Source organism: Daphnia carinata, chromosome 3, assembly GCF_022539665.2.
Source record: "Daphnia carinata strain CSIRO-1 chromosome 3, CSIRO_AGI_Dcar_HiC_V3, whole genome shotgun sequence".
Classification (NCBI taxonomy): domain Eukaryota; kingdom Metazoa; phylum Arthropoda; class Branchiopoda; order Diplostraca; family Daphniidae; genus Daphnia; species Daphnia carinata.
Genome location: NC_081333.1, coordinates 12,928,020 through 12,942,140, shown reverse-complemented (window position 1 = coordinate 12,942,140; position 14,121 = coordinate 12,928,020). Strand labels below are relative to the sequence as shown.

General features: G+C 42.4%; 5 protein-coding genes across 7 annotated transcripts; 1 reads left to right on the top strand and 4 right to left on the bottom strand.

Moving 5' to 3' along the window:
* Positions 1-632: 632 nt before the first annotated feature.
* Positions 633-6,091, top strand: LOC130698468 (protein CBFA2T1-like). 3 transcript variants are annotated; one of them, XM_057521121.1, is made up of 6 exons: positions 633-703; positions 3,090-3,368; positions 3,929-4,102; positions 4,173-4,381; positions 4,602-4,851; positions 4,911-6,091. In XM_057521121.1, the coding sequence occupies exons 1-6, from the start codon at positions 662-664 to the stop codon at positions 5,607-5,609; spliced, it is 1,653 nt and encodes a 550-aa protein (XP_057377104.1). In that variant the 5' UTR covers positions 633-661; the 3' UTR covers positions 5,610-6,091. The 3 variants fall into 3 exon arrangements, with proteins under 3 accessions (XP_057377104.1, XP_057377103.1, XP_057377102.1); XM_057521120.2 differs by lacking the exon at positions 633-703 and adding an exon at positions 2,401-2,611; XM_057521119.2 differs by lacking the exon at positions 633-703 and having other exon boundaries at positions 2,521-3,368.
* A 145-nt stretch (positions 6,092-6,236) lies between these two features.
* LOC130698683 (calcium permeable stress-gated cation channel 1-like) lies at positions 6,237-8,438 on the bottom strand. Its single transcript, XM_059494516.1, has one exon. The coding sequence runs from the start codon at positions 8,436-8,438 to the stop codon at positions 6,237-6,239; it is 2,202 nt and encodes a 733-aa protein (XP_059350499.1).
* Positions 8,439-8,656: 218 nt separating this feature from the next.
* On the bottom strand, positions 8,657-10,935 carry LOC130698467 (nucleolar protein 9-like). Its single transcript, XM_057521117.2, has 7 exons — positions 10,697-10,935; positions 10,432-10,628; positions 10,026-10,368; positions 9,647-9,963; positions 9,464-9,592; positions 8,810-9,407; positions 8,657-8,754 (listed from the first exon to the last, which is right to left on the bottom strand). Exons 1-7 carry the CDS (start codon positions 10,887-10,889, stop codon positions 8,702-8,704), a joined length of 1,830 nt encoding a protein of 609 aa, XP_057377100.1. The 5' UTR covers positions 10,890-10,935; the 3' UTR covers positions 8,657-8,701.
* Positions 10,936-11,951: 1,016 nt separating this feature from the next.
* LOC130698487 (uncharacterized) lies at positions 11,952-12,567 on the bottom strand. The gene is made up of 2 exons (XM_057521144.1): positions 12,477-12,567; positions 11,952-12,411 (listed from the first exon to the last, which is right to left on the bottom strand). The coding sequence occupies exons 1-2, from the start codon at positions 12,489-12,491 to the stop codon at positions 12,106-12,108; spliced, it is 321 nt and encodes a 106-aa protein (XP_057377127.1). The 5' UTR covers positions 12,492-12,567; the 3' UTR covers positions 11,952-12,105.
* Positions 12,568-12,928: 361 nt separating this feature from the next.
* LOC130698478 (regulator of G-protein signaling 1-like) lies at positions 12,929-13,905 on the bottom strand. The gene is made up of 3 exons (XM_057521134.2): positions 13,649-13,905; positions 13,314-13,483; positions 12,929-13,260 (listed from the first exon to the last, which is right to left on the bottom strand). Exons 1-3 carry the CDS (start codon positions 13,728-13,730, stop codon positions 13,048-13,050), a joined length of 465 nt encoding a protein of 154 aa, XP_057377117.1. The 5' UTR covers positions 13,731-13,905; the 3' UTR covers positions 12,929-13,047.
* Positions 13,906-14,121: the final 216 nt, after the last annotated feature.

The following is a 14,121-nucleotide window of genomic DNA, read 5'->3' as shown; positions in this document are numbered from 1 at the left end:
TAAATACGCACATGAGACTACATCATTCGCAGGTAATAAGAAAGTGGGGTGTTGGACTAGCAAGTAGTGAAAGGGAAAATAAGTAAAAGGAAAAAGCGCATCTGCTTTGGGCTCGTTTCTTTGGCGCATTGGAGAGAAATGGCGATGGCAGGTGTCGTCATTCACTTGAGAAAAGAACCAGACGTCGTAACAAGCACGAGAAATAAGAACAAAATTGGAATGACGACGACAAGATGGAGCAAATCACAAAAAAAAAAAAATTGGAATTAGAAAAAAGGGGGGCAAATGACAATATCAGCTGTCAAAACTACTGGGGAACAGCAGATGGCGTCTCGTTTATTGATAAGAAAAAAATTCGTTGCAGGGACTGTAGAAGAAAAGAAAATGGGAAACACCTGGAACGCAGCAGTTGAAGCATCTGACCCATTTGTGTGCACGCGCTTCTGATACAATTGTGAAACGATTGTATAGATTCAACGACGATTAAGAGGGGGGGGGCAGGTGGAGCCACCCATACAATAGGCAGCGAGTGTATTTTTTGCTTAATCCAGGGGGTCGTATCAACATCTGTTCTTTCACCCCTCGTTTTGAACCAAAATTTTTTTTGCCACTCAGTTTGTGTTGGTATTAGCTCGTGAACGGAGGTGTCTTTCAGTGGTCAATGTTTTTATCAGTGCATCCACATCAAACGATTCGAATGAAGGTAAAGGAATAAAGTCAAATTAAAAAAAAGAAATTCGTGCGAGCTGCGGATGTTGTTGAACGGTGTCAACGGCACTAGTTACACGGCGTGGTGATGGCGTCTTGATAATGAAAGAGGCCGTCTGAAAAATGAAAAAAAATTTGAAAGGAACGTTCCAGACTGTGTTGAAGGAGGAACCGAGTTTTGGCCAGTTTTTTTTTTTTTTGCCAGATAGCGTTGCGTGTTGAGACGTTTTCGAGTAGTCTTTCTGTCACAAACACATGCCGTCTTTGCTGCGTGAGCTTTCTGAAGAGCGTTCACCACCACTGTTGAACTGTCTTGAGCACTCGGTCGTCACCCTTTTTGTTTGTTTTTTTTTTATCCATCTTTCGTTCAAATCTTTTTTTCGTGTGCTCTTTGGCTCTGCCTGTGATTGACACACGTTAACGGCCATGGGCCAGCTGTACAAGCCTAGAAAATGATGGATTCCCTTTTTTCCTGATTTCGTTTTTAAGACAAGTCCCGTCTAAAGGACAGTGTGTGTGTTCAAAAGACATGGTCAACATCCTGAGCGAAAACGTATTTATATCTACAATAATGACGATAATAAGCTGGACCGCGTGCCCAGAGGGATGGCTGGAGAACTCGACACAGTTCATCCAGGTGCGATCCGGCTGAGAACGAAGGCATCTGCCGACCGGTGTGATGTCCTCATTCTATAGTTCCCTGCACAAGCGTTTATATATATGGTGGGCATATTACACGCGTCGGTTAGGCACTTGCCATTATGTAATCATTTAAAAGACCCCAAGTCATATTTGATGAGTTATCAGATATTGCTTAAAGCGTGAAACGTGCGGTGTCGTAAAAAATATTTGAATTCTTTGAACAAAAGGATTGTGTGTAATGCGTTCGGATGAGCAATGATGCTTCGCGTGAATCGATTGCAACGATAACAAACAACAGCAGCAAGTTGTGATGACACGTGTGGATTGTCCCACATTAGGATTTTCTCTTTTCGTTCAAACCAATGGAAAGCGGAACTGCTGTATAACCATGTGAACGAGCCGCTTTCACATCGTCTTTTCCGTGAGAAATTGAATCGAGGCCCCGGAGCAAGATTTAGGCCCATGTTTTTTTGCCATCCTGTTTGTTGTGTCCCAGCTTCTCACGCCACAGTCTTTTCTTGTACGCCATTTTCTCCCGATATCTTGTCTAAAAAAAAAATGATAGTTATTGGATGCAATCGCAATTAAATCGGACTTAACAATGTAGCGCATTTAGACTGCGACTTAAGGATTATAGATGGGGATTATAAGACTGGACTTGGATACAAAATGGCTGGGAGTATGACAAAGAGATGGAGGAAAAGAAGCGCAGCTGTGCGCGGATTTCTTTTTCCAGCGTCTGGATATGTCAGTTCACACACGCCCTATATCTCTTAGGTAAGTCTATAAGTTTGTGAGAGAAACACCTTGAAGGCCAAGTTGTTTCTCGCTAGCGACGACAGTTGGCACCTGGTAACGTCCGTTCCCGCGTGACAAGACGCCGACAGCCGTTGGGGCCTGCATCATATGGTCCCTTCGTTCAAGAAAAAAACCAATTGTCTTAAAATTTTGTCTATCAATCGTACGGTATAAAAGATAATACGTGACCCATTTTCAACGTATTTTTGCGTGTCACGAGTGAAATGAACCGTCGTAATAACACGGCATTCGTGTGAAACCCATTTCCTTGTGTGTTGTTATTTCGATGCGCGCGCAACGCCCTCGACTCTTGAGCTCTTCAGAGAGGGTAGAGGTTATAGAGGGCTTATTGGTGCCAAGCCCAGCAGTTGCTCTTCGACCGTTGGTAGCGACACGTCAGCTCTTTTTCTCATTTTCAATTACAACGTTCGGATATTTCTTTGCTACAACATTTCAAAGAAAGGTAAGTTCTAAAATATGATGGGACTACATTAAAAAAAGCAATCCATAAATTTGTATAGTAGTAAAAAGACCCTGTTTCATTCGGCCCCAATAGAAAAAAGAGGTCTCAGATGCGGGTCGGCCTCAAAAAAAAAAAGAGGGAATTGCTTTTCTATTTCTTCGCCAGCAACTAGATTTCCCTCTCTGTGTGTTATGCCTCGTCTGTCATTCTCCATATGGGATGTCAGCATGTGTTTGCGCTGAGCGCATGTGGCGGATGAATGGCGCAGCTCGGTCGCAACAGCTGGGCTCTCCCCCCTTCCTTTTTAGAAACAGAGAGTGTTGTAGTAGTATCTGGCACATGTGTTACCTACACACCGCAGCAGCTTATTAGTACTACACTCGTACAAAAAAGGTTTTACACTTCATTGCGCGCAACGTATTTTAAGGGGGTCATTTCGTTTTCACTTATATCGCAATTTTCATTTCGCATTCAACAGCAAGTCACCAAAAAATTAAACATGCCCGACGAGAACTTGTCGCCCCAACAAGAGTCCAAAGAGGAGGAAGCTGAGACGAATCGTGGAGGATATTCTCCGCACAGCACAACAACGTCGACTCCACCCAGTCGTAAAAAACATCCAGAAGAAGATGATTCGCCTCCCGACGCTGATGATTCGACGCCCTTGAAACAAGTTTTAGTGGCCACCCTAAAACTATCGGGTTCCATTTCACGTCAACATTCCGACAGGGCGCTGCAAATCGTCACTGATCTTTTGGTTAGTATGTTCATCTGTTTGGCGAGTTTTATCGAAATGACATCAAACGCGTGACTACAAGTCGTGAAAAAAAAAAAAACCTCGACACTTACGTTAGAAGAAAGGCGACCCGTGTTCCACACATCGTTATCTGCTGACGTTGAACGGACAGCGGGACCAACAGCTGCGTTCATCCGGCCATTGGCGGCTAGCTCCTTCACGATCCTATGACTTTTCACGGCCGTTTCGGCCCATATAGACCGGCCCCGACCGTGACCATTAGACCAAACGTGCACTAACCCAGACGTTTCTAATACCATCCCCACCCAAAAAAAAAGGGAAGGGATGGTTGTGAGAGATGCTATATCAGCATCACGAGTTTTTCGGAACCAGCGGTGACGTGCTAAGAACATCTGTTTCGCAAACCCAACTTTTTCTTTAGAGGGGAGGACGTGACAGGAGCAGAGAAACGAAGTTGGAGGGTTCGCTTGTTTGTTTGTTTGGGATTTTATATTCCGGCTGTTCTGTGTTGAATATGTCACCAGTCCATTTTTTTTTTCTTTCTTTTTGTTGGCCATCAGATTGGAGTCATAGACTCGAACGAGTTTCAGCAACGTGTCAATGAAATTGTTCACTTGTCTTTTCGATCCTTCGTCCTGCCTCTACTCGATAAACAATTGAATGGATTACGAAGAGAATTAGCTGCCAGACTTCATCCTGCCCGTCTGTTAGCCCAGCCAAACCCTGCAAGTCAGGTATGCAAAACATCATCTCTTCCATTTTAAACGTTTATTCACATTCTTTTGTTGCTACAATGTTGTCTAGACGACGAAAGAGCATGTGAAAGCGCTCCTGTTGCTCGACAGTCAGCTGCAGTCTCAAGATTCAACGTCTGAACAAGAGCTCAGCGTTTGGCAGGTGTTCCAACCAGGTGCCCATCCTGCGGGAAGTGAAACGGCTGCTGATGAATCAGTCATAGAGGCTACACAACTCGTGCAACAGCAAAACGGAAGGAAACGTCGCGCTTCGGCCAGGTATTTATACTCGTTTATTATTTGCATGCTAGCAACGTTTTGAATCGTTAATGATGTTCATTATTGATGAACTGCCAACAGTTCTTGACTTTTGTTGGGTTTCATTAAATATAGAAAGCCAATTGCGCAGCCAATTCACCTGCAATTGTAGTTCAGATATGAATTGTTTATGAAGCTGGTGCTTTTCCAACGATTATTGATAAATTTCGTTGATTGGCAGTTTGATAGAAAACAGTGGAGGTGGAGATATGGTGGAAGAGACGAGAAAAAGAGTGGCATCTCATCCGCCTGTTTGGATGCCGCCCAAAGACAACAGTAGCCAACATCAACATCCAATGACATCGGGAGTTGGTGGAGGCTCACGTCAACGTGAAATGTCTTCAAATAAAATGTTATCAGCCTATCCCTCTAATCCGATGGCGTCCTTTCAACCTCAACAAGGCGATGAAGAATGGGCCAACATCCACACGGTTTGATTTCATTTCATTCAAAAATCAAAGACAAATGACTAACATTAAACATATTAAAGATGTTGAACTGTATCCTGTCGATGGTGGAAAAAACGAGACGTGCATTGGGCATTTTGCAACATCGGGCCAGCAACGACAATCAACAAAAGAGAAGAGATTCGTCTACGTCTCTTCATCAGCAGCAAGTGACGTACGAAGCGTCTGAATTGCGACGTCAGGCAGGTGAATTAATTGCCCAAACATTAAAGGCGACAGAAGATCGTGTCAATCAAGTCAAACGTAAAGCAGAGGAGGCCGTTCACGATGTCAGACGGGCAGCTATGATCGAATTGCAAAGGGCACTTTCAGCCGAACGTCTTCGGGCTGAACGATTGGCCGCTGAAGCCCGTCGTCAAGGAGCTGAAGAAGCTCTTTCAGCTTTGGGCCAGCACGCCATGATGAGTAGCAGTCATCATCAAACATCGCCAGCTAATAAGGAATTGTGCTGGAACTGTGGAAGACGGGCTAACGAGACGTGCAGTGGATGCAACGTGGCTCGTTATTGCTCTACCTTTTGCCAGCACAAACATTGGGAAGTTCATCACAAAATTTGCGGTCGAGTGTCTCAAGTGATGCTCGCCGCTGCTGCTCCTTCATCATCGATGGAACATCAAAGCGAATCAGGTAGCCCGTCATCTTCATCGCAGCCACGCCATCGCAACAATTCAAAGACGCCAAGTCCCGTACAGCAATCCAGTTCGGCATCCTATGTCCATTGAGTCTAAATTTTCGGCACTATATTATGCATTAGAATAGAAACTAATCGCAACGTTTTGATAGATAGCTAGTCATAATTTAACCTAAACCATTGAGTGTGTATCACGTGGGGTAGAAATCCCCCTAACCAGGAATCCTATATTTGATATTATTGTATATGGTAAACCCCAATCTAACAATGGACTTGTATGCGACGATCTCACCTTTCTTTTTGTTCTTTTGTGCACTCATTGTTACTTTCTAAACTAAAATGAATCACAACAATTAGTTCTCTGGTCACTTTATTGTAATTGCGCTTCGATATCATGTGTTTTCCTATCCGTTTGAAACAAGTCGAGTTCCTAGTCATTGCTCTGACGTCACACGTAGAACGTCCTTTTCAAAGCTTTTATTAAAAAATCATCAATGTGTAAGCAAAAACTAAACACGACGAACGTTATCGTCTTCTCCTGTTCTTTGTATGTGTACTGACTGCAGAAAATAATCAAACATGATCCTTCGTCTACTCGTTCACATCTTGTACGTCTCAAATCAATCGCATGGAAATTACGAATTTAGAATTTATAGTAAGAAATCGACAGTTTATTGAATTCCAGCACACAAACAAGAATTATTAATTCAAAGGAAATTTAGACAGTCATGTTGTACGACATTTCTTCTTGACGAATTTTAGCCAACGGATCGTATTCGTGTAGGATGTTGTTCAGATTATCGATCATATCCGATTCTTCGACATCGTCATCGATATAACCAAACAATCGATGTAAGCAGACGACTTTCTGCCAATGAAATCGCACGTGTGCATCAATCAAATACAAAGCGTACAAGATTGCTACGCAAAGGGGTGCTAAGAAAGTCGACTCCACCAAATGCTGGACGGTGTTTGGACCCAACTGAATGATCCGATAGCCAAGTAAAACTAAAGGAGAGAAGATGACCAAATTCAACGTCATGTTTATCGGTTCTCTATGCAAATCGGCACTTGTTTGGCTGACGGCGTATATTTCCATCATGGCTGCCCTGTCGCTCACGAATCTCACTATGCAGCAGATCCACGAGATGACGCCCAAAACGGGAAAGATGATGAAGATGAGCATCGTTAATCCAAAGTTACTGGTAAGTTCAGCATAATTGCTTGTGAAATCAAAGCCAAGACGATAATTTTGTCTCCATACTGTTAGTTCTGCTTCTGATCGGCAGGTGAACCACTTCAACAGGTAAGATATGAGAAATTCTAGTCTTGTGTGATTCATTAGCACTCCACTGGCCGTGTTGACGATGATAGCACAACTCAAGAAACTACCGTGCTCTGGGAAAAAGAGACATTCCCACCGAATGTCCCTGATGTCAAACTGACCAGCAAACACCAACGGAAGTGGTTTCATGGCCATCATTCTTATTAAATAAAGAACGGCGGATAAATGACAAACGGTGTGTAACTTACCCAACTCGATGCTGGGCACAGTCGTGTGATGTCTGTACTCGTCAATTTTGGTTACAAAGTCGGTCATCCTGCGAGTGAAGAAAGACCCAAGATGAGGTAAGATGAGCAATTGCCAAGTTAATGAAATTTCGTCTGTTCCTCGTCCTACTAACCGGAATGATTGCACGATGTATCCAGGTGCGGCCATGACAGCAATGTACCCAAAATAAATGAAGATTATTACCAACCAGATGATTAGGTTCTTCCATAAAGGAGGCCTTTGCTGCAATTTCGGCCAGTTCATTTCAGAGCCGGGTGGGGCATATCCGATGGTCCATATGGAAGGCCGGAATTCTTGATCGTCTTCTTTATCCTTTCCAAACCAGGTAGATCGCTGGACTTGTTTCACTGCACTTTTAGTTGCTTTAGCTTCAGCTGGACTGTCGAAACCGATAAAAGCTATTCCAACAAATTGCAAGTTATTCATAATATCGTCTCGTTTGTCCAGCAGAGTCTTTTCCATTTCACTGTAGAACGTCAATGCATCGTCTGGGTTAGTTCCAGGTGTCTCCTCGGTGGAAAAGCATTCCCAAAAGCGAGTTTGTATCTGTTGAGGTCCTGTGCTTAGCAAAGTACGCTTGATTTCCCTTACTAATTTCAAATTTTCTTTCACTGGCCATAGACTATTGAGATCGTAAACGAAATGAATGTTTTCACGACAGATGCCCTTCAAATCGAACCTGTTCTTTAAGTCATCAAAAAGTGAATCGACTGTGGTTGTAAGAGGAAGTCCACTGATCATGAGCCAGCGCCGATTGCAAACTCTATCCGAAATCCTGGGACTAGCAAATGATCTGATGCCACGCTGCAGTCCGTGGTTGTACATTTGCCTATCCAAAATGACCAGCACCGTCAAGCAAAACACACAGTGGATCCCATTAACTCCAATGTTATAAAGCGTCGTTGAATTAAGGTTTTTGACATCTCCTTGTTTATCGCCATAACGATGGACAATTATAAGAACAATGCTGATGATCAATATCCACGTGTATGCAATCATTTGCCGAACCTGGAACCACAGGTATGTAGCGCCATCTTTACCGACCACCTCTTCGTCGATGGATAGGATCCAGTTGGAACGTGTTGGTTCATCCTGCCCGTCGAAACGTTGGATTAGAAATGGCCAACGACATTTCCAACGGAGGAAGTAAAGAACTGCGAAGGAAAAGAGTAAAATAATAGACCAGTAAACGACGTTGAACGTGATGCCGCCTTCCCAAATGAGTAGTTCATTGAGCCAGTTGTGAGGAACTTCAACAAAATTAAAGTCGTAAACATCCTGGTTATTGCATTGTGAAGTATTTAAACTTGAATACGGATCGCTGAGAAGTTGGGTATTCACACTCATTCTTCTCCGTATGTGATCCAATTCTTGATAATTATACGGACAGTACCTGTACCCTGCTGGCGAATGCCAATTAAGCCTATTTTCTTCGATATGTGAGTATGTCTTTAGATAGGTAAGACATAATCAGTTTAAAACAAACTTAGCAAATTTTTGCAAACCTTATTCAAAAACTTTGCTTATTGACAACAAATGACAAACGTCAATAAGGTCTCTTTGCATTGAATTGTCCACGCTGTATTAGAAAACCATAATAATAATTTGAATTAAGATTTCGTTTTCTTCTTTTTATTGAGTCGATCCGAGTTCTCGCCGCCATCTATCGAAATAAACAATGAAACTCAGTAGACTAGTGGTATTAAACATAAACTCACCAAGAATAGGATCCACAATGTCTGCAAACAGTTTCCTCTTTTTATTCTCCTTATCTTGCATCGTCTTCCAATCGCTCTTTTGTTTCTTCAGAAGCGGCAAAGCGTATTTTCCAAAAATGAGACGACCAAAGAAATCGCCTAGTAGCGCAGTCTCTTTCTGTAAAAGTTCTTCTCCGATCAATTGCCGCGTTTTCACAGAACTCGCTTGCCAAATAGCATCTAACGATCGCGAACCAAATTTGGATGTGGCTAACGAACAAAAGCACCCTTGTAACTTTTGGAAGAGTTTGTCGTGACTCTTTTCTCCCACAAATTCAGCGCTATAAAAAGCGTCCATGATCCGACTACCGAATGAGTCATTCAACAAGTCTCTCAGCTGGCTCGTGTCCATCTCCAATAGACTTTGGACGATTTTTATGGGTTTGCCAAAGTGCAACAATGTCTGCACAATTTGCGATCCAATGATGTGGCACTTGAAAGCAGGTTGGTCTTCGGCCGGTTGTTCAGCCACTTCGTAAGTGATGAGACGAGACACCAATGGCACGATCTTTATCTGGCGTATTTCAGGTGTGAAGCAATGGAACGTTTCCATCAAATTCTATATGAAAGAAATATTAGCATTACGTTGGGGGTAAATTAAAAGTTCTGTTATACCTGCAAAAACTTGGCCTGGAGAGTCGATAGGCGTTTACACGCGTTTGCTAGACTCAGGACAACAGTACCGCATCCAGCGGCGAATATGTCTTCCATGGCTGGGGCTAATTCTTCAAATATTTCTGCAAACTGTAAGAACATGCGTTAAAAGCCAATGTCGAATCAACTTGAAAACAATCATACCACTTCTTTATCTTTGACGGCGTCTAGTAACTTCACAACCGAGAATTTTAGGTCAAAATTCTCTGCCAATGCTTTCAATCGTCCCTTAAAGTGGGACTGGTAAAGCTGCCGGAAGATTTCATCGTCGCTAACAGTCACGCAGACTTCTAATGTGTGAACGACAGCCGAGCTGGAAAACATGTCATCTGGCTGTATGGCTGATAAAATGTCTTTGACGAGAAAGTCGAGTAGTTTCTTACAAAGGTCAGGCGCAGTCTTGTTCATGCAAAACAAAACCGTTTGGATCACAGCAGATGAATCCTGGGAATGCACCATGTCTAATCAATTGTAGAACCTTTTCTTTAAATACATTATAAATGCAATGCGATGTTATGATTACCGTGCAGTTGGGGCCAGCTGGCAAACCTTTCACCGAAATCACGTAGCATTGTGACGAATTCCGCACACTCGTATTTTGGAATAGCGTCAGAAGATGCGGTAGGATCCATGTGTCTTCTGGAGCGGTAGCTTTTCATCAGCAACGTGTCGAGTTCTACCCCACTAAGGCATTCCAGTGATGTTCGTAGTATATGGCTAGCATAGATGTCAGAGATAAATTCCTCCACGTTATTGAAAGCATAGCGGCTGACTGAAGAAAGCCACTTGAGACAGAAAGCAGAATGTTGATCTGTGCCATCTTCTGGATTTGTTTTTGATATTTTCTCAAGACAAATTCTCATGACCTATGAAGAAACCAGAGACAATTAGTGGCCATTTTAAATGAGTGAAAAGAAAGTGTTGCATACTTTTTCCAAGACATGGCTAGCATAAGGGTCTGTACAGATGATTCTCATGTTCTTCAGCATTAAATCAGCAAAGAACTCAAGAGTTTCATTTTTGGCAAGTGGTAGAAGCTTCTCCATTACTTTGGACACCACTTGATTGCAAATGAGGTCCATTTCTTTTCCTGTGGTCTGCTCGAACACGTTAACGACAAACATATCTGGATTGGCAAAACATTGAAACTCGTCAATAAAAAAATAAATAACAACAACGAGAACCGAAACAAACCTTTTTCTTCTTCGTCTTCAAACTCTTCATTTAACCGTTCCATAACACGAACGAAATAATTATAGGTTTCCTCGTCCACATTTTTTCCTCTACCGTATAATCCTTTCCTGCCGTATTTTCGAGCCTTCACAAGGAAAGAATGCTTTTTTTTAACGCGTCCTCCTCGACCACCTCTTGAATATCTGGACGCCATGCTGGAATTTTTTATGTTTTCTGCTGCCTGACTTTTCGTTTTCGTCTGCTTCAAAAAGTAGCCCATATCGAGAAGCCTCTTCTAGCTCACAGCGAAAAATGCAAATTCAACAAGTCCGGACAAGTCCCATTTTGGCATTTGTTGTTCTCGACATTTATCAAGAGAAGCGTAGAACAAGGGCAGTGTAACCATTCATCATGTGGTTTTCAACAACGTGAAAAACTTTCCAATCAATAGTTTCTTTGTGCTTGGCTTTAGTGACTAGTAAAGTCGTCTATTTTCAACAATTTTTGTTCAAGTGTAAGCATGGTGTACAAGGGTACATCATGGTGTAAGCAGACTATGGTGTTCAAGCAGATGTACAACTTGTAACTGGCAGTGATCAAAGAGTTCAATTTAACGTAGAACACGTGGAAAAGACGTAAAACGATAGGAAGATTAAGAACTAAAAACTGTGTCCTTTCGTGACCTTCTTCTTGGAAATTCGTAGGAGAAAAAAAGGTAGGACATTTTTTTTTGTTGCCCATCCTTGACGTAGTCTGCATGGAAGGGCACGTTAATCATACTAATTTCGTACCTATCCTTCACCCCCGCTTTCTTTTCTTCTTTTTTCGCTTAGTTTATCATTTCTAACGAAGAATACTAACCTAACCTGTAGCACGTGGTAACTTAAAAAGAGCCGTGTAGTTTTAAGTACGGGCATGTTTTCCATTTCTAATGGATCTCATCTTTTCGAACTCGATCTGCACCAAAAAGAGTTTACAGAAATAATTTTGTTCTGTACATTCTAACAAAGTCAATGTCTCTGCGTCAATTGCCCTGGACGGGTCAAACGTGATGTAGGTGGAAGTTTTTCATTAACTAGTTCCCGAAAGTGATTTAAGTTATTTTACATGTAAATTGAAACACGTACGTGCTAACGACATTGAAGTCAAAATCGATTTGGCCTTTTTGTAGCAGTTTCCTTTGTCATGGGGCGTTGTATTGTTAAGTCTATCATCAGCAGGGCCACTCCCACCATTGATGGCCGTCGACACTTCTAGCTTATAAATTTCTTTGAAATTCAAGTCTTGAAATCTATTTATTTTTCACTGTTTTCATTTCGCGCCAATAGTTGTTCTAAAACACACAGAAAAGTTTGATATCGGGTTGTGACAAAGTGACAAACATTTCACCTGAGCTCAGCTCTGATGTTCTTGTAACCTTTGCGTTTAAATTAAACCTTGGCAGGGGCCTCAGCCGGAGCGGCCGGAGCGACGTAGGGCATGTACGGAGCAGCATAAGGATAGGCGCTGTAAGCATATGGGTAAGCAGCGTAATAAGGATAGGCTACATTCTTGATTCCGACAGTGGAGGCAGCTGGGTAGGCGACTGGGTAGGCAGCTGGGTACCCGGAGTAGGCAAAGGAAGAGTACCAACTGGGGTAGTAACCGTGAAGGCGGTAGTATTGCTCAGCAGCTTCCTGGTCCTGGGTCTCCATGGAGACAACGCAAGCAGCCAAAGCCACCAAAACCAAAAGAGTCTACAGAATTGTAGCAAGTTAAAAGATAGTAAAAATGAATAACTTATCAAAGTGTAAAACTATACCATGGATTTGTACATGATGAGAGTAGATGAGGGGAGAGCTGTTGTGTTAACTTGACGTTCAAGTGTGTCTTTGTATTGTCTAGCTTCTTCAATTTATACCCCCCCAGAAATCGCTCATTAAGGCAAAACTTAATTCAATAAGAACCACACCCAGTATCTCATCCCTTCTTTAAGTACATCGAACCTGTTTTTGTCTGAACATATCCTTATTCTTACGCAGTTTGCCACACGGCAGGGACGTGACATTGGGAGTTGTTGTTTCGGGAGATGACGAAAGGTTCCCACCCATCCTGCAGGTGATGGTCATTGGCCTTGAAAAGAAGAGCATTTGCCAATTTTTATTGTCACATTAAGAGTTTATTCCAGAGGATGATTCGGTGCGGAAAAGTATTGTCGAATTACATTTGATGGCGGGTCCCGTTTCTTTTTTTTATTAGATTAATTAAAGCTTATCGAATGTTGTTGCGTATTTTGTATTTGCCTTAGACTAGACCAGATAGTTTGAAACGGTTGGAGAAATAATTGATGTGCTTTCGGTAAGAAATTGGATCATTTTAAAACGCAAATCGAGTTAAGGTAGAGATGAAGAAAATGAGAGTAATCTTTTCCAGTTTTTTCCATTGATGACTTGGAGAAAGAGGTCGGACTTGAGGAAACGTTGGTATGAATCGCGTTCCATCATGTGCTGGATCTTTCTCTGGGCCTGATCGAATGCGTGTTGGTCAGGACTATCCGCTTGGACGTTGGCCAGCGTAATGGCTCTCGTCTCGGCATCCAAATTGACCTAAATGTAAAGTGAACAAAAATGGTGCGTTCTTAAAACAGACTAGGTTATACCTGTTGCTTTTTGGAGGCTTGGACAGTCAAAAAGTCCTTGTAGATTTGCTGGGCTTTAGCTGCCATGTCTTTCGGTTTCGAATTTTTATAGTCTTCAACGGCCAGCCAGAATTCGAGGTTTTCGTTGCTGAATTCGCCTCGCAGAAAACTGTGGTAAAGCGAAGATCCATCTGGAATGCAAAAAGATCGTAGCATGTCCTAAGGCTTGACAGGGACTATGTTTTTGTTTGAACCAAGAGTAATGGTCAATCTAGGCAACATTGGCTATCAATTTCAGACGTAAAACTATTCCAAGATATGTAATAAAAAACTATGAAAAAGATGCCGCAATTTACGTTTAGACGAGAGAAGGGCAGTAAAAGATTCTGCCCATTTCTGCGCGTCTGCTGGTCCAGCTGATGTGATCCTCGTCCACATGTTTTGATTGCCAACTGCACTCAAACGATGGATGCGGGTATCGAATACGTTGATGCCGTTTAGAATAAATGGGAGGGAAAAAAACAACAACAACAAGACAAATGAGTTGCACAGGTGAATGGAACACAGGTAGAAACGAGTTTGAAAGCTCCATCGTCGCTTCGAAACTTGCAGACAGTCCAAGCTCCGCATACATTTGGAAAGGCATTCAGCGTTGAAAGATCCCGTTCTTTCTATAGCCTTTTTTTTTCCTATTTTTTTGCCCACGGGCATCAACCTTGAAAATGGGATGATTTGCATGTTTGAACGCTACAGTGGTGGTCGAAGCGTTACATGGCTAAAGGTTTGGCTCGTAAAAGGAGTGCCACCTGCTGACAGAATTTAACAAACA

What these genes read in the sequence shown, in the direction of transcription:
- LOC130698468 (XM_057521119.2), top strand. Translation starts at nt 2,871, where the DNA reads ATGGCGCAGCTCGGTCGCAACAGCTGGGCTCTCCCCCCTTCCTTTTTA. An exon ending in AAATCGTCACTGATCTTTTG is followed by an intron (nt 3,369 to 3,928) that starts GTTAGTATGTTC and finishes GTTGGCCATCAG; the next exon opens with ATTGGAGTCATAGACTCGAA. An exon ending in AGCCAAACCCTGCAAGTCAG is followed by an intron (nt 4,103 to 4,172) that starts GTATGCAAAACA and finishes AATGTTGTCTAG; the next exon opens with ACGACGAAAGAGCATGTGAA.
- LOC130698683 (XM_059494516.1), bottom strand. Translation starts at nt 8,438, where the DNA reads ATGAGTGTGAATACCCAACTTCTCAGCGATCCGTATTCAAGTTTAAAT.
- LOC130698467 (XM_057521117.2), bottom strand. Translation starts at nt 10,889, where the DNA reads ATGGCGTCCAGATATTCAAGAGGTGGTCGAGGAGGACGCGTTAAAAAA. An exon ending in TGAAGACGAAGAAGAAAAAG is followed by an intron (nt 10,629 to 10,696) that starts GTTTGTTTCGGT and finishes TTGCCAATCCAG; the next exon opens with ATATGTTTGTCGTTAACGTG. An exon ending in CAGCTGGCCCCAACTGCACG is followed by an intron (nt 9,964 to 10,025) that starts GTAATCATAACA and finishes ACAATTGATTAG; the next exon opens with ACATGGTGCATTCCCAGGAT.
- LOC130698478 (XM_057521134.2), bottom strand. Translation starts at nt 13,730, where the DNA reads ATGTGGACGAGGATCACATCAGCTGGACCAGCAGACGCGCAGAAATGG. An exon ending in TGCCCTTCTCTCGTCTAAAC is followed by an intron (nt 13,484 to 13,648) that starts GTAAATTGCGGC and finishes TTTGCATTCCAG; the next exon opens with ATGGATCTTCGCTTTACCAC. An exon ending in AAGCCTCCAAAAAGCAACAG is followed by an intron (nt 13,261 to 13,313) that starts GTATAACCTAGT and finishes CTTTACATTTAG; the next exon opens with GTCAATTTGGATGCCGAGAC.